This window comes from Monomorium pharaonis, chromosome 3, assembly GCF_013373865.1.
Source record: "Monomorium pharaonis isolate MP-MQ-018 chromosome 3, ASM1337386v2, whole genome shotgun sequence".
NCBI classification, from domain to species: domain Eukaryota; kingdom Metazoa; phylum Arthropoda; class Insecta; order Hymenoptera; family Formicidae; genus Monomorium; species Monomorium pharaonis.
This window is the reverse complement of record NC_050469.1, coordinates 11,768,184-11,790,151: the sequence shown is the minus strand read 5'-3', so window position 1 is coordinate 11,790,151 and position 21,968 is coordinate 11,768,184. Positions and strand designations below refer to the sequence as shown.

The 21,968-nt window shown below is 34.7% G+C and overlaps 3 protein-coding genes and 1 long non-coding RNA gene across 8 annotated transcripts; 2 read left to right on the top strand and 2 right to left on the bottom strand.

The window, feature by feature from the left end:
- Positions 1-3,101: 3,101 nt before the first annotated feature.
- LOC114253929 lies at positions 3,102-12,522 on the bottom strand. Of its 2 annotated transcripts, XR_004962581.1 has the most exons (4): positions 12,382-12,522; positions 12,139-12,296; positions 11,377-11,565; positions 3,102-3,461 (listed from the first exon to the last, which is right to left on the bottom strand). It is a non-coding gene; the product is annotated as an uncharacterized LOC114253929 (long non-coding RNA). The 2 variants fall into 2 exon arrangements; XR_003625358.2 differs by lacking the exons at positions 3,102-3,461; positions 11,377-11,565 and having other exon boundaries at positions 11,812-12,296.
- On the top strand, positions 3,135-12,759 carry LOC105837642 (F-box/LRR-repeat protein fbxl-1). Of its 4 annotated transcripts, XM_012682578.3 has the most exons (8): positions 3,135-3,317; positions 3,901-4,000; positions 9,794-9,993; positions 10,291-10,565; positions 10,801-11,067; positions 11,300-11,669; positions 12,134-12,337; positions 12,399-12,759. In XM_012682578.3, exons 1-8 carry the CDS (start codon positions 3,157-3,159, stop codon positions 12,532-12,534), a joined length of 1,713 nt encoding a protein of 570 aa, XP_012538032.2. In that variant the 5' UTR covers positions 3,135-3,156; the 3' UTR covers positions 12,535-12,759. The 4 variants fall into 4 exon arrangements, with proteins under 4 accessions (XP_012538032.2, XP_012538033.1, XP_012538035.1 ...); XM_012682579.3 differs by lacking the exon at positions 3,135-3,317 and having other exon boundaries at positions 3,469-4,000; XM_012682581.3 differs by lacking the exons at positions 3,135-3,317; positions 3,901-4,000 and adding an exon at positions 5,039-5,657.
- A 143-nt stretch (positions 12,760-12,902) lies between these two features.
- On the top strand, positions 12,903-16,338 carry LOC105837643 (ras-related protein Rab-28). Its single transcript, XM_028189077.2, has 4 exons — positions 12,903-13,278; positions 14,757-14,942; positions 15,094-15,327; positions 15,421-16,338. Exons 1-4 carry the CDS (start codon positions 13,204-13,206, stop codon positions 15,643-15,645), a joined length of 720 nt encoding a protein of 239 aa, XP_028044878.1. The 5' UTR covers positions 12,903-13,203; the 3' UTR covers positions 15,646-16,338.
- On the bottom strand, positions 15,984-20,255 carry LOC105837641 (hexosaminidase D-like). The gene is made up of 2 exons (XM_012682577.3): positions 19,102-20,255; positions 15,984-18,966 (listed from the first exon to the last, which is right to left on the bottom strand). The coding sequence occupies exons 1-2, from the start codon at positions 19,259-19,261 to the stop codon at positions 17,495-17,497; spliced, it is 1,632 nt and encodes a 543-aa protein (XP_012538031.1). The 5' UTR covers positions 19,262-20,255; the 3' UTR covers positions 15,984-17,494.
- Positions 20,256-21,968: the final 1,713 nt, after the last annotated feature.

Sequence of the window (21,968 nt, the reverse complement as noted above, 5' to 3'; positions counted from 1 at the left end):
TTGTATTCATCAAATCTTGACCCGCAATCACCGTTTGTTTATCGCGGTAAAATTAAATCACGTGAAAACAATCTGACATTTATAATATTATACACTTTTTTCGTATTGATATCTTTTGTTTTATCGCATTGGCGTACGCGTTATCCAATTGATCTTTGATCGATTTTCTTTCGATTCGAAAGTTATGAAATTATTGCACAGTTATCGTATAACTTTCTTCTGGCGCGATAATAGGTTGTACCGTCGCCCCGTTGTAATTTGTTAATCTTATCTATTTTGCGCCAGTCATTTGTTAGTCGCAAATAGCGAGGAAAGAGACGCAGTTCGCATTATGCATGGAAAATGCAATCAAACGCGAGTTAATAATCAAATATAGACTCCTTGGCAGATGACCAACAAGCGTCAACGGATGTCGCGAATGAAAAGTTACGCATCCGGTATAATGTTTATCAGCTTTCATAATCGCTTCAAAAAAACACTGACAATTTACGTAACATTTTATTGTCTAAGCGCGTAACATTGAAACTTTCTCGGAATGTATTTCACAGCGAGAAGATAACGATTATATCAAGCGTGCGCTCGTGCGATCAATAATTCGGTATATAATTTTCTATGTGTCCCGTCATTCAACTTAAAACTATATTTTCTCAAGGCTTTTCAAAAACACGTTTCTTCAACTTATTTCTCTTTTGTTTTTGTACATTATGTACGTCCTCTAACGATTATTGTAGTGGAAATTTCCCTTAGTATAATCATACTTCGATTTCTCCAAACTTTTCGAAGTTCCTTGCATTCCTTACGTTCCTCTGTTTCTTGTCTATTTCGCACGAGGAATGTTCTCGATTGTTATGAAATTATTTCTCTGAATATAATCAATACAAATAATATATATATATACAAGTGCGAGAGAGTTCTATTGTAGTATATGAATATTGATTCGTATACGAGAAAATATTTACGAAATTTATGTTCATTATTGTCTTACGAATTAATGTATTAATATAAGATTAAAGTTTATAAAGTTAATATATTTTATTTATTATATATGTTAACTTATATAAATATTTATCAATGTTTTCTTTTTTTCCTCTCATATGATTAATTATTTTTTTCTTCCACATAAATGCCTTTCCTGTTTATAATATCAATAGCTGCAAAAGCCTCAAAATTAGTACGTAACTATTAATTTTGGCAAAAAAAAAAACAAGTTTGCTTGATTAGATCATTTTTTTACTAATTCAATTTTCAACGTTTGTTATTATACGAAGCACGATTAATGAAGCAGCGTCTTTTAGCGCATAAAATAATATCGCTATCACTCTATCCTCGCTATTAATCAACCTTCTTTAGACAGCTCTTCCGTTTATCATTTGCCAAATAATACTAAATAAAAAAATTGTTAGGATCTTCACTTCCTTCACAGTCTGCGGAAGTGTCTCTAGAATTCTTAAGTTAGAAATTTTTTTTTGCAATTGTAAAAAAATTATTTCTCATGAAAAATTCCAAGATAGCATGAAATGTTTTGTGCTAGGTTTTATTATTACAGATGCTACTACAGAAAATATATTTGTGAGATCAATCAATTTGAATAAACTTTTCTAAAGGACTAGAATGTCGAAAGTATATCCTATATTTGTATTTTTAAAGCTATTTGTACATATAGACGTTCAGCTTTTGTATATTGCTATTCTTGAAAGAACTTGACAAGTTTTGTAAAGATTGTATTGAAAGCATGCTGAATTTGATATATGCGAGCATCAGTTTGTTATTCGTAAGCTATAGAACCAGTATTCGTAAGCTATAGAATAAGTTCTATTCTATTTCTAAAAAAATATTTTTTTCATTTCTTCTCATTGTAAAAGCGCATTGTAATAAATATCTTTGGGGACAATTTTTATATGTAACAATTTAAGTTTTTCGCTTGTTACATAGAACAATTGTTCTATTGTTTAGTTAATTGTTGATTGTGAAAAAATAAATTTAATAAGAAATTAATTTTTTTAGTTTTGCATCTACAAAATAATTAACTGTCAAATTTTCATTCTAGTTGAAATAAAATGATGAAAGACTGCAAGTCTTAATAACGAAAGATTCTATCGAAAGATATTATTTTTGATGGTTCAAAGCTCATAATGATGCATTAATAATAATTTACATATAATAAAGGTTGTGACAGTCATCTTTGATTTACTGCTAGATCGAGACATTTATATAAAAATTACGTACCTTGAGTATCATGACTTACGTATGCCACATTACATGCGACCTTAATTAATCAAGTTGGCGGCAGGTTGCCAAGGGTTTCCGCTTGGATTTTGATCAACGGGAAATTCGTTGGTGATGTTGAACACTTGACCTTCGTGTGATTCTCACGATCTCGAAAGAGGGATGCATTTATTAAAAGAATTTTTCTTGCGCGAATTAAGAGATTAATTAATCATGGGATATGTAATTTTTTTTATAAAAATAACTTAAAATTGAGTAGAAATGTAAAAATCAGAAAGTGTCAGGAAATCAACTTGTGTGAGTGTATACAAAACGGACCAAAAAAACCCGAAAAGAATAAGGGATATACAATTTTATTAATTAAATATACACATTGCGTAATTGGTTGTGCGTGCGGAAAGAAAATAACGTGTCTCCTTTATTTCATAGAATAATAATGTATATGAATCATAACGTTATGAATCATACAGTTGTATTTCTTGGCAGCTTAGGTTCTACAAGAGGGGAGTTATTTACTGACACATTCAGCAATCGTATTAAATTTTTGAATACCGCATATGTTTATTCGACGTTTCATTATCCGGATGATAAATAATCGCGGATTTTTTAATTGCAAATCATTTTCTTTGTTTTTATAATAATTTGTTTGTTTAATTTTTTTACATTTTATTTCCATTCAATATTTTCGAAAATTTTTAAAAAATAAAAGAATAGTGCGAATGTGTATTCATAGGCATTGCATAGCGCTTTACAATTGAAAGTATGTGAAAAAATTAATTGGCTTTTGGAAAAAAATGATGAGTTTCACATGTGATACGCATAGAGAGCGTACACGAGTGGTTCATTGTCTCATTTCTACGATACAAAAAGTTTTCTTTTTTTTTTTGACGGACTCCAAAAAATGTGCATCGGCCGCCTCTTCTCGCTCGAATGAGATCGCCCGCACGAGGTGCTTGTGCTCGCGGAGCACTCCAGTGCGTCTATTTTGAGAAAGCGTTTCGGGAAACACGCGATTATTTTAGTTACAATTTTTCTCCTTCTCGCAGAACGCAGACGGACGTCTATACGAACATCACGACCGAGATGACCGAGTACGCTACTTTTCATTTAACGAACGCGAACGACTGATAGGCTAGATGCATGAAAAAAATCAGAGTCAAACCTTGGAATTAGTCTGCTGAAACTATCGAAGCTTCGTGACGGCGGCAAACGGCTGTGACACAATGGCTCTGCGACTGTGAAAACGTGACGGATAAGTTACTGTGCTTCGCGAGAGTGGAGAAAAAAATTATGCGATAAATCGAGAACGTGCGTTTTCCCGATCGCGTAATTTAATTTGTAATATAATATTTATATGAGTTTTTTATGAAAAAGCTGCGATTCACGAGTTCACACGCTGATCTCCCAAGTGTCGCGAGGAATTTTGTAACAAGTGCGAAAAGACTGTGATATCGATCGTTTTATGATCTGTTCTAAGCTGATTCCCTTTGCACAACTAATAATTGCGTCGGTGAACCTTCCTTACATGCGTTCGTCATTGCTAGGTGGCTTATTTAAAATAACAGCGTGAAAACTGCTCGCTGCTTATCCGTTTTTCCCCGCATCTCGTACTTCGGGATTCTATTCTAATCAATTGTCTCGTCTCTATAATCCCGTCGTCATGGATATGCGAAGAATGTCGAATTGGAATGTCCTGAGCGTGGAGGCTGCGATGCAACAACTTAACGCCTTCGAGGGAGACGACCCGGAGAAGATAATAAAGCGTCCTAATACGGTAAGCGTAATCTATTTTGCAGTATTAATAAGTAATCTGTCTCGAACATTTAACTTAAAAGAGAAAAAAAGACCGAGGAAATGTTTGCATCTGTAACTTCAATCAATTTGAAATGAATTTGAAAGTAATTTAAATTAAAAACAAATAATTTTTTATTCTACACACAGAGAAAAATATCGCCAAAAAATGATTACTTAACTTTTTTCTTCTGATAAATAACCGTTACCTTCAACAAGAAAGATTTTCTTAATAATTCTTAAAATTAATGTATTTATATCACAAATTTTAGAAAAGCTTATTATCATATACTGTTGGCCCGTTATAAGATTAGGAATTTATGAAACGTTGAGCAGCCGATTCCTTGTCTGGTACGAGTTGTTGTGGACTTTGTTTACGCTTTAAGTCGCTATTTCTTATGTTGGTTATTGTCGATATTAAATTCCACAAGCTGAAAGACTATTGGTCGACCAATAATCGTACGATCATACCCTTAATATTAGGATCGAAATCTAACGCTTCGTGTCACAACTTTAACATAGCTTTGTGAGACTCGGTGCTCCATTATGGCATCGTGCTTGTAACTTTGCATTGTTACTGTTCTGGTATACAAGTCCTACGATTATTAAAGTATTTCGAATACAGAGATTTAATTAAGAATATTTAATTTTATATACATATATTCTTCTCTTTTACCCTTTTCCCCCTTTGTCAGCGGTGGAAATGTACGAGATTGAGTCAAATAAAGAGATCGGAAATTATAAATTCTTAAATTCTTTAAGCAAGAACATATACTGAAAAAGGAATTTATACTTTTTCAAAGAATTATAAAATTGAATCGAAGAAAACTCAAAATAATAAATAAATTAAAAATATATTTTTAATTAATATTCTTGAGTACAAATTAAGAAATTACTAGGGTTCAGAATATATTTTAAATAAATTTGATGCTTGTGATAAACTTGCGGATATAAAAATTTATAAATTACTTGCTACTGTAATATTTATTTGATTCAAGAAATAATACACATTTTTTGTGTGTACACAGAAGTTTATTTTAAGTAGATGTTTTAAATAAGTAATGAGTGTATTGTAAGACTATTTATCAAGGAGATATTTTTTTGCAAAGATAACTGTTACTTAAAAGAATAAAACTAAGAAAAGTGTAACTGCTTCTCTTAGCATGAGAGTGATGTTTCTCTATGTGCACGAATGTTCAAATTGCTAGTCGTCAAAGTGGTTCAGCCGAATGTGAGACACTTCACGTCAATGTCGACGTTTCTTTTCAAGTGTCACATCAATGCCGTCGCGGAATGTCAATAGGTCTTTCCATTCTGGCCTGATGCCTACCTGTCTGTCTGCTTGCCTTTATTTATAACTAATTAAAGCAGACTCAGTCGTTACTGCTGACTCTCCCAGGACGGTCAAAACGCCGTTCGACTAGTCGATCTTCGGTTCTTCCGGAGCATCGGTGCGTTTTACCGAATGCAAACGTGAAAACGTTTAGCGAATGAAGTTTTCTTGAGTCATTTTCGTGCTGTTTTTGTCCCGTGAAGTTATTTAAGTTCTAACAATGACTACATGGACGCAATTAGCCGTGGAACATGTTAACGCAATATCCAAGGAAGAATTTAACACGACGCATCGAGGGAAATCGACGGTAATCTTGATCGTTTAAATTATTGTTGCGGTCAAAAGAGCAATATATTATCTTCATAAGTTATTATATTAAAAGACAACTAATTTTTTCTTTACTTTTACAAAAATGTTGTAATTTTTATGTGAGATCTTTTACACAAAGTGCTGCGTAATAGGCTTTCTAGATGAATCTTTCTGGAATATCCGAAATATTTCATGCTTTTAGAAAATTAAGATTTTTTACTTGCATATATTTATATCTTTAAAAAAGAATCACTACATTAATTTTTTTAAATTTAGAATTTTAGAATTATAAAATAATTCTACTGCTACTGGTTTTATGTCTTTTTTGTAATAAATTGCGACGATCGTGTAACTTTAAAATCTTTATTCTATTTATTTTTTTTTATGGTTTGATTAAAATTTTTAATATATATTTATGTCATGAGGACAAGCCAGATTTTATCTCGTTAATCGTTTCAGATTGACAGATGATTATGTATATAATTTTTTGCGAGTATGTGTTTGTGCAAATAATAAGATATATTTTATACGTTTCAAGAATCTAATCTGTCCAGATAATGCGACATAGAAAAGATTATCAAGTTTTTTTGTCAGTTTTTACTCAATAGTTTTTATGTAATTTTTATTTTACACGTTGATAAATAAATACTTGAAGACCCTTATCTATACGTGCAAAAAGTAAGTAGTTAAAGTCTGATAATAAACTTGATGGTTACCAAGACAATCGATACAGACTCTATTATTATGGTTCGATGGTCCGACTAGAGATAGTTTAGTTCTATAGGTATGTAATTAGTTTCTTAAGTTACTAACTCTGCCGGTCAACACGAGACTTGTACACTTTAATTACGCGATAGACGTGTAACCTGTTGCTGGTGGTTCATTAAATGTATCACATTGAAATCGTGCCAATAATTACGTCAGAAACGTATGAAAAGTATTAGGCGAATAATCTAGCGTTGTATGGATTAATCCAGTTGATTTTACATGATATGAATATATATTTGCGTAAAATTTATTAAAGTAAGGAAAAAAACAAGCAATTTTTATTTAAAAAAGCACAAGATATATGTATATTTACTTGATACAATTGCAAAAATGAATAGTAATTACAATAAATATATCTAATTAGCACTACATTTTATATAAATATATTTATATTATACACATATATTGTGCATTTATATTATACATTTCTGCTATGTAAATGTTAAATAACAATACGGAATTCAGTGCCAATTAGTTTCTTTTGAATGCTATTAGTTGTGAGCGAGCCAAGAGTTACAAAATCGTATAAATATTCTCAAAAATAAAAATGTGTTTATACGCATACTATAAAAAAATAAAAAAATATATGTTTTAGAAAATAATTATACAATTTATGTATTATTCTTACATATATATAATAAATTGAATACTTTGATAAATTATAATCATAAAATATTATATAACTGTAGTGAATAGATATAAGATTATGTCAAGAATGTTGTAAAAAAATTTTCTTTTTTACTTCTTTCTTACTGCTGTTAACCAAAGGTTGGCACAAGAGAAGAAGTATGCGTTTCATCAAAGTCAAATCTTTGTTATCTTGTTCTCAGTAATTACAACATAATTTGAAATTAACTTCGTTGCATCGTTCGCATGTTTCTTATAAATTAAGCTTGGTTTAAAATATATAATCTTCATTAATTTTTTGAAAAAAAAAACAAACAAAAAAAATATTATTTGTGTATACGTTATCTCATTAACTATATTGTATGAGTTACGTAGCAATTTGATTAACCAAAGCATCGGTATGAGGAATTTTCGCCGCGCGGTGAAAGATTTCCTGGACAAATTTTAAATAATATTTTTTGTTTACTTTGAATCGGAACGTTAGAAGAAAATAGAGTTCTCTCTATTTTGCTTAATGCACAACAAAACGTAATATTTGCAATTTAATAGGTATGAAAATGATTGTTTCTTTAATAAATATTATTAATTTGAAGCCTTCGTGATTAAGTCTATATTTCTAATTTAAAGTCTTTCGTGATTAGTATGTATTTGAACTGAGATTAAATATATATTTGAACTACAGTCTTGTTTATTAACTAATTTCAATACACGTCCAAAGCAATATATTGCTTTTATATATGTATATATACACACAATATATTACATATAAACTTAAACATTATAACATGAAACTCTCAAAAATTAGGAAAATAATACGGCATCTTATTAAAACAATTGATTTTTTATTATTTTATTAAAAATTATAGCGATTTTCCTCAAATTATATTATTGCTCATATGGTTTCTATATAATGTTTGAATATGATAAATAAAACAATAACTGGCTAATAGACGTTTCTCCTACTTTATGATTATATCAACCTACTTTATGAGTATATCAATATTTTTTAAAGAAATAAAATATTAATTTGTGGAATATTGTGGAATTTAAATATACATTTGTATTTTGTAGGTTACAAAAATTGAAAAAAAATTGTTGATGCTCGAAGTAGCATCTCGTTGTTACGATTCTAAGGAAATACAAGATCCAACGAATATATAAATGCCGATATTTTTAATATCTTTTTAAATACTTTTTTTGCATATTTTTAATCGGTGTAGACTGTAGACATGTATCGTACAAGAACATATTATTTATTAGTAGCTCTTAAGAGAGCTTTGCTAATGGCGGGAGTTGTAACTCGATGTGAGAAAAATCACAGAGCGGCTAGGTTCGAACCCGATTCTACAGCTCGAGAATGTAATTTCTAAGTCAATGCGTGTTCCCAGCTTTTTAGACTTATTCAGTTGACAAATAATAATAATATTAATTTTAATGATTCTTAAGAAAATATTAGAGAATACAAAATGTAAGAATATAGTAAAAAAGGAGTACAAAATGAATTTATATAATACTTTTGCCTTTTTAATTTTTATTTTTTATTAACGTAATCGAAATATGTATTAAAAATCTGAAGATCAGCGTGCGTTCGTTGCGTCGAGAATAAAATAATTACTTCGAGTTTGGCTTTTTATTAGGAAGTAAATTTTATTAAAAATCTTGTACCAGCCGTTGATGTAGACTCGTTGGGGTTTAAAATAAAGTACAGGCAAGCCTTCCAAGTTATATATTTAGGGCGACGCGCAAGCGCGATCCGATTAAAACTCCGCTGAAGTCTTGCAGCTTCAGCTTTCCCGAATTCTGTCCTCGTGTGTCGCGATTCCGGCAGATCGCGTATAATTGCGAACAGTAATATCTTCCGCTCATTAAGTTTCCGCTCACGTTTAAAAATACCGAAGTGTACGAATTAAGAAGTTCGGAACGTCCGATACGCGAGAATCATGCCGAGATAAGCCGTGCGGTGACTGCAAAAGTAAAGGTGGTCTCACGAAAAATAAAATAGTAATAAAGACCAAGAAACAAAATTTTAAACATCTAATTTGTCGGAGAGAAAAAATAGAACGTAAACGTGGGAGCAACCGTCGCGAGAACTCAACGTCTTCATTCTGATCTAACGTCAAAGAAAAAGCATCATGGATCTCGGTGGTGTAGACGTTTGGGGTCAGATTGCCTTAGAAACCTCTCAGATGTATGTTTCTGAGGGCGGTGCAGCTAAAAGTCGTACTGTAAGTTGATTATTTAATACATGAATGTAATACGATCGTTTGTTCGATCGTTTATTTTTCGCGCGATCATTCATTTATTTACGTCAGGTGAATAGAATCTTTATCGGAAGAAATCCAATTTCGTATAATGTGCTGAATATTAAATTACTCGATATTCGTGGTGAAGATTCTACGAGAAGAAGTCAAATTCGACGTCCGAAACTGATAAATATAGTCTGATTTAATGAGAAAGGGAGGTTCGAATAACGTATTTACGTCACAAGTTTAATCTAAATCCTCGACATCGCGCCAGCGAATAAATGTCACACGTTTAATAATGCATGAAAGAAATATGTATATCACATCGCACAAATCGATTTAATTGGCAAAGACGTACTTTAAGCTCGATCGCTTTCTAATTTCTCTTTCAATTTCCTAAATAATCCTAAATAATTTAATCAATCGCCGTTTTGACTTTGGTATATAGATAAAATGTATAAATAATGTATGTATACATAAAATCTTTTCTCTACAGACGATAGAGAAGCTGCCAGACAAAGTTCTCCTGAACGTCTTCTGTTACCTCTCGCACCGCGAGATATGCAGGGTCGCTCGCGTTTGCAAACGCTGGCGACAAATCGCGTACGACACGCGCCTCTGGACGCACGTGTCCCTGAGACCGGAAGTAAGCGGGCTCCACGTGAACTCCCTGGAAAATCTGTTGCATTTAGTCAGGTGAGGGAAAACCGTGATACACAAAAAAAACTCGCGTTTTCCGAGCGTCTCTTGGCCGTTTCGTGCGCAAATTTTCGTCACGGAAAAACCTCCACGTGCACGATTTTAGATGAACATTTGAAACTTGCCTCAGTGTTTGTTTGTCTAAAGATCTGGTTACTTAACTCGAAATCGAAATCGAACAAATGTTTGTTTGAGGTATTGGTGGTTTGAAGAGACACAAAGAGAACAAAGTTCATTCTCATTTTAGATATGGAATCATGGCATGGTAAAACAATGACGGCTTAATATTTCCAGCGTGCGCTTTGGACCATCGTTGAGATACATTGAATTGCCGATCGAACTGATCACACATACGGTTCTCCACGAATTAGCGAATAAGTGCCCGAATCTAACGCACATGTTACTGGACTTTTCGACCGCGATGCAACTGCACGACTTCTCGGAAATGCAAGCGTTCCCCACGAAATTGAAGTACATGTGCATCTGTTTGTCGGAAGTAATCTTTATGGAAGGCTTTATGCGTAAGATCTACAACTTCATAAACGGCCTGGAGGTACTTCATTTAATCGGTAATTGATTAACTTTATATTTCTGTGTTATCTTATATGTGCAATATCGTTTATACATATATCATATAAATCCAAATTCAAATAACGATAGTCAATAATTAAAAAAAATAAATGTAATACAATTATTTATATCTTATATAAAGTTATAATTATTTATATATAAAAAAATATAGTATAATATTTAATATTATTTTCTAATAATATTTTCGATTAATCTATTTCTTTAATTTTTTAGGAACGTATGAAAAAGTCGAAGAGGAAGAAGAAGAAATCTATGAGGTGATCAATGTACACAAACTGAAGTCGGCAACACCTAATTTGAGGGTGATTAATTTGTATGGAATCAATTTCGTGGATGATTCGCATATCGACGCCTTTTCCTCCAATTGTATTCAATTAGAGTGTTTAGCCGTGAATTATTGTGCCAAAGTGACCGGTTCGACTATGAAGACTCTTTTTCAAAGGAGCAGAAGATTAAAATGTCTTCTTATGCAAGGAACAAGTGAGATATAATTACATACTTATGATTGTCTTGATTTATTATTTAATTTGATACTTTCTATAAAAATTATATTTGCCTAAAATATGCATTACCTCGTAAATTTTTGTTTAAATTAATTACATTGCCTAATATCTGTTTCAGAAACTCAATGCAAAAAACCTTCCACGTTAGTTATATCATAGATATAGCTTTTATCAAATTAAAAAAAATTATTTTGCATGAAATATTTTAGATCTGCAGAGCGAATACGTAATGCAGGTTGAATGGGAAAAATCCAGTGTTCAGGAGCTTGATATTACTGCTACTGACCTGTCGACGGAATGCCTGATCGACATGCTAACCAGAATCCCCGGGCTACGGTTCCTTAGTGCCGGTCAACTGAACAGTTTCAACGATAACGTGCTGAAGTCGTGGGCCGAGTTGGGAAATACCAGGAACTTAATAGCGCTGGATCTCGATAGGTCCGATAATCTGACCGACGAGGCTCTGCACAAGTTCCTGTCGAGGCACGGTCATCAGTTATATGGCCTCGTGCTGTCAGGCATGCCGCATATTACCGATCAGCTTTGGCAAAGCGTACTACCGATTCTCACTAATGCAAAGTGAGCATTTATGATATAAATATTCATATAATGATTTAGGCTAATAGAGTTATTTAACACTGGAACAATTAAATGTACACCTATTCTACCAATCTCTTTGTTTTTAACTTTTTGTTATTATTTCAATTTCTTTAATATTTTAATAATTAATTCAGGAATAAAAATTTGACAAAAATTATCTTAATAATTTGTCTAATTTAATCTAGAAATTTAAAACCCGTCTATTTCATGAGTTTGGTTGTCTAGTGTTAACGTGACTTACATTCTTATATATACACGAAAATTATGCTAAATAAAAGTAACAATACTAAGTGTATTCTTCTTAACAGAATCTTAAATTGTCCCTTGTCTTTCTGTACTTAATACAACAATTTTAGAAAGGTTTCTTCCCTGTTTCTCTCTCTCTGTTGTTATAATTTAAATTTAAATAATAAATATTTTTTTAAATTTTAATAATACTTCAGAATACTTGTAATGGGCACTCAAGAGAGGCTAGGAGTTAACATTCACGTGGATCAATTAATGGACGGAATCGCCAATAACTGTCCCAATTTGGAGCGTTTGGAGTTGCGATGGGATCCGGAAAACTTGCGATTTTCGGACAAAAGTCAGAAAGCCATCGATATCCTACGTGTGAAATGCATCAAGATGAAATGTTTAAGTTTAAGGTAAAGAAAAGAAATAGCGATTATATAAGATAAGCAATACTTACAGAATATTTCTTTTTAGTGACGGAAGATACTATGAAATTGTCAAAGCGAATTTCGAGCGAGCTGATAGGCTGACAGTTGTGAGGACGATAACTTGTTGTAGAGTATCAAATTATTACCTTTTGCAAAATTATAAGGATCTAATTTTCAATTGAGGCACGTTGATGATAGATTCTTAGATTGTTTTATGAATGTTATCTGTTGACTACTGTTGAATACTGAAGAAAGTGCTTAAAGAGATAAAGCGATGAAATAATATATTCATGTAAAATACTATATTTTCTTTACGACAGTATTAATATAGCGCACGATAAGGAAATAAAATTTATAAGAAATAAATTCATTGTATTGTAAAATAAATTATGATTTAACATTGCAAACTTTGAATTTTTTTACACCGAACGGTAATTCGCTGTTAAATTTCCAAATTGCTCGACATCTGGCGCAAGGGTGAAAACTGAAGCGTCCCACACGCAGGTGCATTGTCTCGAAGGGCGTTACGCACATTTGTCGTTGTCGTCGTCAGGGTACCCTTCGCGTTCACAATTGCTACTAACCGCGAGGTACGAACGTTGGCGATGGCGCGGTTTCGTTATCGATTATTTGCTAATTTATTCATGCCCGCGAGTAGACGACGACGACGACGACGACGACGACGCCGTACTGGCCACCACTGCCGGTCGATTCGGACCTCGTTCGTCGGCCACAACACGCGAGCTGCCACACTCCATGCCGCGCCATTATAGTCAGCCAGGGACCGTCCCGACAGTATGCCGCTCGCATGATCGCCACCGAGAATCATCGCCGATTTCATCACGTCCCCGATGTCGGACATCGATGAGGAGTCGGTCGAGAAGCGGCTGAAGATCGTGTTCGTGGGCGACTCCGGCGTCGGTAAAGTGAGTTTTTTTTTCGGCGTTATACGAAAATGAAAGACAGAAAGGTGGTTGATCCCTAGTTTCAGTGTTCGATGCTTCTCGAGGGGCTGTTTATTAGCGTATTCGTCGCGTTTAAATTTGTTTGCCGATCACCATGGTGAAAAAACGATATAGCAAGAGACCTTCAACAGGTGACGGAGCGAGCGAAGATGTTTCTATTTGATATATTTTAATTTAACATATAATTTACGCGTGACGCGTGTGTTTATAAATATGCACGTGAAATGAAAATTGGATTTAAACATACTTAAACTATGAATCAACCATTCTCAAATGGAGATGTGCGTTATACGAAAAATGTGAAGGTATAAAGATCCACTGCAATCGTGATTAATTTCTCTAATATAGCCTACGTTCTTAGATTTTATGTAGGCCTGAAAAAGATATCTATGGGGTGACGATCGGGATCGAATTTGGGACTCGCCAATTGCGAATCGATCGTTTTATACATCGCGCTACACGTCATTTCAATTATCATTATACTCGATAAACATTTTCTTTTCATAACGACCGTAAAATTAACGAGTTTAATTCACTTTACGAATGTTTATGATTCTTTATGTTGATTTATTACTGTAAATGTTATTAATGATAACGTTACTACGGTTTTATTGCTGTGTTATAGTAAGTATTGTATGTTTCTCTCTGTAATAAAAAATGTACGGCTGTGCATTGTGCGATATGGATTAACGATGAATGTAATAGACGAGCTAGAATCGATGAGGCCTCCGCTGCACCTTCGTGCTTCTGGATCTAACGTTGGAATCTTACAGTAACATGCAACGTTCGCGGTTTTATTTACCGTATTCTTTTACTTGCCAATAATAGAACAATAAAGCAAATCGGCAGAGAAATTTTCTAATCAATGTGCACTTTTGCATTAACAAGGTTAATCATAGGTCGCAAATTCATTAAATTTTGGAAGCTACTTATTTTCTTTTCATTTTTTTAATATCTGCGCGATATTCTGCAAAACGTCACGAGTATAAAAGATCGGTTTAGTATGCATAATATTTCTTACGTGATTTGAGATAAGTTCTCATATATTCGGATATAACTTTTATTCTTATTTATTTAATAAAATTTGTAAAATGTAAACAGAAAATTATTTTTTTTCTATGTGTAATCTTACAATTTATTGTTTATAAATTACGCGACAAATTGTATATATACTATACATTTATGTTATAAAATTTACAGTTTTTATTAAAAAATAATATATACATACGTAGAAATAAATTGTAATTATAAAAAAAGAAGGTAGATAATTATTTATGACATGCGACAAACAATTGCTTTAACTGCAATTTTTATTTGTCTTTCGGCAATTACGACTATCATTATCATGTTTATTGATTGTCAGATTCTGTGTCACCTGTTATTTTCCAACCGCAAAGCCTGTCATTCTTGATAATTGACATTCAAGGATCCTTCTTTAGACCAGCATCGTCCAGAAGTTTTGCAACAACGATTTCACCAGACAATACGTACCTACCGCGGGGATCGACTTCTTCCTCAAGAACATCAGTGTCGGTTGCTGCAAAAATGTCAATCTGCATTTATGGGACGTCGGCGGGCTCGCCCTGCACGGCAACATGTTGGACAAATACATTTTCGGAGCACATGTAAGATCAATTTACCGCTACTTTTAAAATTGAAAAAGTCATCTTATTATTTAATTTAATTTAATCGAATTAACATCGATATGTCTGTTATTCGTGTGCTACTACGTGCTTGTACGTTGTTGTAAAAATCAGATGTGTATTTATGAACCAGATCATTCTTTTGGTATACGACGTCACGAATAGCTCGAGTTTCGACATTTTGGAAGAATGGCTCAGTAAAATCAAGAGTTTCAGCGACACTTACGACGAAATGCCTCTAATAGCGATAATTGGTAATAAATGTGACATGGAACATCAAAGGACAGTTAAGAGAGACAGGTCGCATCGATTCGCCGCGGAAAACGGATTTGCTTATCACGATATGTCTGCGAGAACTGGAGAAGCGGTAAATTTTTTTCAAAAATAAAAAAAGTATAAATGTACTCTTATTTATATATCAATACGCGAGTTATGAAAACTTTTCCTGGTTTACTTTCAGGTATCTTTGTGCATAGCAGGCTTAGCGGCGCAAGTTTTGGGTGTCAGATTAACAAGGACGGATCAAGATTTTCACAAGCCCATCATTATCGCTGAAATCGGGGACACGGTAGACATGAGTTCGATACAAAAAGTCGTAAAAAGGATTCCTAACAAAAAGCAACACCCAATTGCGTTCCATCCCCATTTTCCTGGCTCGAAATCCGCGGTGTGCACACTACAATGAATGATCTCATTGAATATTTTTAAAATATCTTATTACATTTTTTACTTAAATTTAGTCAAATATTAATTCTGTTGAACCGTATTTCATACATGATGTTTTACACGATATCATTGCACAATCAATTGTATGTCATAAAAATTTCATTCGTTTTGAGTGTTCATGTATTCATAAAAAAAAGAACGGAATATATAACATCGAGAATGTATTTTTTACAATTGTCTGCGCGTGAATGTATTGAATTTGTGGATCGCATCTCATTCAAAATACACTGTATGAGTGAAAATTATATTTATGTAATGCGGGGCCAACGGGGCAAACATAACCACAGAATTTATCTACCGCAGTTGGAAAAACAGAATTTATTAATCGCATCTTATTAATTTGTGATAATTGTTACACGCGCAATACATTATTTATATAACAACATTAAAAATACTTTTATAATAGTCAGAATTACGAAATAATAACAACCAAGCCTATTATATAATGCAAAGATGTATATTATATAATATAGTAGCTCGCGGAAAAATTCAAAATTGCTAGGAAGATTTGTTAAATATTATACTATGAGCTTTGTTCATCGAAAAACAATTTGACGCAGCGTGATTGAAGATCCTATGTGAAAATAATGAAAATTTTAGAAAAGAAAGTTCTGTGTTCTCTCTTTTCGAAATAAAAGAATATTTTTAAAAATTTTTGCATGAATAATTTCTAAAACATTTCGTACTGTCCCTATATTTTACAAATATTATTATTAGTAACACTTACGTATTATATACGTAATTTTTTAATAAAAAACATTTTTCTCCCACATTTATCACCTCTTTCATAAAAAGTCTTCAATTCAAACACATGTACATACACTAATCCTTTTATTCTTGAAAAATTTATCTAATTGGAGCATTACGTTGAAATTATCTGGTTATGGCACGATTTCCTGCTTATGCTAAAGCTGCAGACATTGCAATTAATATGCGTGAATTAATATACATTAATTTAAATTATCAATGTCTTTTCGATAAACATTCCTGTGAAATAGTACTCTACATTGTTTGTAGATAGAAGACATAATACGAAGAAAGTTCATTCTGTGCGTATGATTGGAAAGACTAATTTACATTATATAAAGCGTACATTACGTATATATATAATATATAATGTATAATTTTCAAAATCTAAAAAAAAACAATAATTTAAGATCTAGCTTTCTTAATGAAATGACAATAAATTATTTATTCTAATGCTGCAAAATTATTGTTTTGTTTAATATAATATTTATCAATAGATTATTACCTACTACTTTATACACCGTCTATCTCCGTAAATCATCTAGAACATTAATATCGCATTTAAGATTTTTTTGAAGTATTATAAGAAATTGAATATATATATATATATATGTATATATATAACTATAAATATAACTATATAAATTATATATATATATATGTAATTGCATATAAATAGTTATTTTAAATTTGTTTAAATAAGAAATACCTATTATTAATTCTATGATAAATAACGCAACTATGTCCACCGAGATAAATTATATTTACTAATTTATACGGACGGTGTAATTATGATTTGATTATTCTCTTATCGAATTATGTTATCACATATTCTGTACAATGGTTGCTCAAGATGTAAAATTACGAGTTCAAAATTTTTATATTTCGCTGATTATCCCCACGCCATTTTTAAAAAATAATTGCTAAGAAATTTTCGCAGTTGTTCGCGAATCAAATTCGCATTCTTTTTCTCGTATTATTTAATAAAAATTTTCAGTCTCTTATTACACCACAAAGAGCACAAATTTTGTCTATTTATTTCAAAAAATTGTCGTTTTATACTATAACTCAGATTTTGTGAGAGGCCTCCTTGGCCAATTATTTTTCTCTAAAAGTTTCTCCTTGACGTCCCACAATTGATTGAGCTTTTCGCTTAGAGGTGTCACGTACGTATCAAGCCACTCTTGTATCGTATAATTGTCATAAATATCTTCCATGGCCGTGCGCATCTCCTTTTCGATATACATTATCTCCATCCTGTGTCTGTCCAGATCGGTGACCGCACGTTCGACGTAACTGGGACTAGCAAAAGAATATTTAATGTTGTACGGCTTTAACCATCCCTTGTACGTATTGTCCTGCTCCATCTTCGTTATCTCTTGCGTGAGAGAGTAAAGACGCAAAATAGCCGTATACACCGATACCCCGTGGAAACTGCATTTGGTCCAGCCGTACTGCGGCTCCGGTATGTTTAACGAGACGATACCGTCGCATTGCAGAGCCTCGGATATACGATCGGGCAATTCTATGGGAAAGCCGTTCACATCTGAGGCTTGCAGTATACCTAAATTAATAGCGAGAGATGGCAGTCCCACTGGCAGTAATTCGCAGAGGACGCTGAAGTGATCGTATCTCTGCCATCCGGTCAACATGACACCCTTGAAGGTGATTTGACTCGAGTATCTCTGAATGATCTCGAGCCAACGTTGATGGTTCTCCATGTGATACGAGATGTCTGTGTAATATCTGTCGGGCGAGGTGGCACCCTTGAACGCGGTCGCGACCCAGACTTCTTTCCACACCGTGGCGTAACTTTCCCACAGCTGATCCGTCAGTGTCATACCAGGCTCGGTAGTGTACTTCCAGATGACCGGCTCCACCAACGTGTGGAGGCCCCTGTCAATGATCTCCTGCGGTGATATGTCACGGAACTCGTCGTCCCACATGAGCACAGTCAGTTCCGGGTATCGTTCCTTGATATATTTGACGACCGTGGAGACGTGATCCAGAAACAGCTGTCGCTTGCTCCACTGCCTCTTGGCCATGAGGTCCAAGCACCTCGAGCACTCACCTATCTGATAAACCTCGTCCGCGCCTATGTGCAAGTACTTTGACGTTGGATGCGCGGACACGACCTGGTTTATCATCTCGTAGATTAACGGTAGCGTTCTGTTGTACGTGGGGCACAAGACCTGCGGGTAGCGCGGGACTTCCCTAAAATCCTTATACTTGTCCAACTTGAGCACGAACTCCATGTGACCGAAGGTCTGTATCAACGGTATGACGAGCAGCTGATTGTTCCTGGCTATGCTCTGAATCTGCGCGATGTCCCTCCTGGAGTAGGCGTTGCCGGCGTGTATGTCCTCGATACTGTCGGCGAATGGAAACATGTCCTCGTACTCCACGAGCACTCCGGTGGCCCCCAGCTTGCGCAGCAGTGGGAACAGGTAGCTGTAATAGCTCATCTTCGGCGGGGCGCCTTTCAGATCTAGATGGACGATCTTGTGGCCCCGGAACAGCGGAGTGGCGACGTCTGCAAACGATTTATCGTGAGTTAATAACTCGTTAACCAGTCTGTCCCTACCGTTCTTCAAATCATCCGTCATCATCTGCCCGTCAGCTACTCGCCGCCTACCGGCAGCGCCCTGAGGGCCGTCCGTGAGTTCACCTGGTGATGGTGAGTACACCTCCTCGGCTCTCAGACGCGCGGCGACCTTGCCCGACATCTCGTCGACCTCGTTGCTGAGTATGTGGTATATGACAACCAGCAGGACGAAGCTGATCGTCGCGACAACCATCAGCGACGCGCGGCCCCGCAGACGCGTCATGACGACTTCGGAAGTAACTTGCAGGCTCTTCTCTGAGGAAGTCGAGTCGCCGTCAAACCTATCGCACTGCCACGTTCATCTCCACGATAAAGAGAGAGAGAGAGAGAGAAAGAGAGAGGAGAGAGAGAGAGAGCGAGAAAGGGAAAAGAGGGAGCGAGAAAGAGAAAAAAGAGAGACAGAGACAGCGACTACTGCGGAGCAACGCGAGAGACGGCGTATTAACTGCTGCTCGTCGAGACGCGAACGCGAGTCGCACGCATTCCCGCCTTCCGAGAGACACGTTCCCCCCCGACGACGTTCGAGCTCTCGAAAGAGATCGTGATGAATCGCGCGGTACCCGCCGAGGTGCGCCGAGGTGGCTTCCCACGCGGAGCAGACCTCGCCGCACCTTCGTGCAGACGAGAGAGAGAGAACGGCGTCGTCGGACTGTGTGTGGCCGGATGCCGGATACCGTACGTACAGGGGCGGTGCGAGAGCCAGGCGCGCGGTCTGTCGGCGTCGTCGAGAGACAACCCGGATAACCCCGGAGAGATGGAGACGCCGCGCGCCGAGCCGAACCGAGAGCCGAGAGCGTTCGCTGGTCCGTGGTCCGTGTGGATGGATGCGATAATTATCGATTCCTGCATCTCACGCTACGCCGAGCGAGCCCGTTTTGAATTTTCAGCGGCGAGTGAAGCGAGAAAAGTTAAACGGTAAACGTTTTACCGCAGGCAATCTCTTTCTTCGATAAGTGAACGACAAATCGTGTTAATTTTGAATTGCCATCAAGGCTGTATCGTTACATCTCAAAATATCATCAAGGTTTCTAAATGTCGTGGATCGTTCCATCATTACGATTGAACATTCGAATGAAATTCGAACACGATTCTCTGATTGATGTAATTTCTTTGTTTGCTCTTGATTCTTATGTAAAAGTACTTGTCTGCAAATTTAAAAGTATCGTTACGAATTAAATCAATTTTTTATATATAATAAAACTAATAAATATTTTCGTATAATTTTATTTGGGCCCCCATTTATTCGTTTGAAAATTATTTATCTAAAACTGTATAAATGTCTGTATGTACATACACATAGACGTGGGCTGTGTTCCAAAATTTATTGTTAATACTAAAAATCTATTTACGTAATGTAAACGACAAATTTTCAGTACTTACAGTAAATTTTGAAATGCAATCACATATGACAGATGTGTAGACATGGACACTTATCTATTAGATAATTTATTATATCATATATATATATAGTTTATCCAGAAATGGAATAACCGGTCCTAAGAAGAAATATATATATATATATTAGTATGTAAGATTCAGATCAATTCTAAATAATCTGTAGCGCTTTAGTATACCAGATAGCACAGAGAGTTCAAAAAGGACTCAATTGTATGTCACAAAATTATGAATTCATAATTTGTGACATACAATTGAGTTCTTTTTGAACTCTCTGTGCTATCTAGGATACTATCTATTTTCATTGCCTTTGTCTTTATTGTTCTTTTTACCTCTCCGTTTTTCTAACGGATTTTGATCAGTTTTATTAGGCATTAGGACAAGCGATAAGTTATCGCTGAGCCATACGGAGTAACTTAATAACGTATTTAGATAAGATACAAAAATACAGCATATATGTATGTTCGTGTCGATAGAATAGTTTTGTTGCTGCATGGATAAAAAGTATTTTTCAATGGCTACTCAGACCCAAACCTGTTTGACTAAATTCTTTTTACGTTTTCAAAAATAATAAAGTCTACACAAGAAGAAAGATGTAATTATGAGGAGAGTCTATTCACTCATTCGTATTGCGTTTAGCTTAATTAATAGCTTTCAGACGATCTACTTATTCGGTAGAACTGTCGGCAGTCGATGGAGTGCCGGAAGCTATCGCTTGCGATCGTAAGCCGAGCGAATGTCGTCACGCTCATACGCATTACATCGCGTTGCATTTCCGTCACGCGGATATCAATTAAATATTAATTCGCCGGATGCGCCCAAGCATCCTCGGCACAACGATGATTTAATTTTTTTCATTTTAAAAAATGTAAGAGTACACATACGTAATGTTGGAAAATTGGCCACTTTGGTTATCAGATGCATTCACCTTGCAAATTTCGTTTTCTTGCTGTTATGTGTAATGGAATGTAGAAAAAAAGTAATTAAAATAAACTAACGCGCAGAAATATTGTAATCGTGATGCGATGCGACATCTGTCGAGACGCGAGCAAATCCTGGCAGATCATTAGGAAGCTGAATCATCAAATGCTCGATCTGCAGTTACAAATTAATTAATAATTTTTATAAATCTTTTGAACAATACTTATATTGATCCGTTGGAAAATCAAATAAAGATAATAGATAATAAAGAAACAAGTAGTGTAATGCTTAAATGAGTGTTGTTTATTATGTAAAATATTTAAGATAATCAATTTATTTGCGTTTTTAAATTTCAGACTAAAATTCTACTTATAATTTTATATTCAATATCTTCTCATTAATCCCGCTTCAGATGATTCATAATTCGGTATTGAAATTTAGAATGGAATTCTCTGTTTATAACGACAAACGCGATTAATGATTGAACAATCGCTACAAATTGCGAGTATGTATATATGTATTTCCTCGTTTGTAAACCCTCTCATCCCAATCGTGAAACGACTGGATTACCCGGCACTAAAATATGCTCAGGAAGTAAGCATCGCGATTGAAGC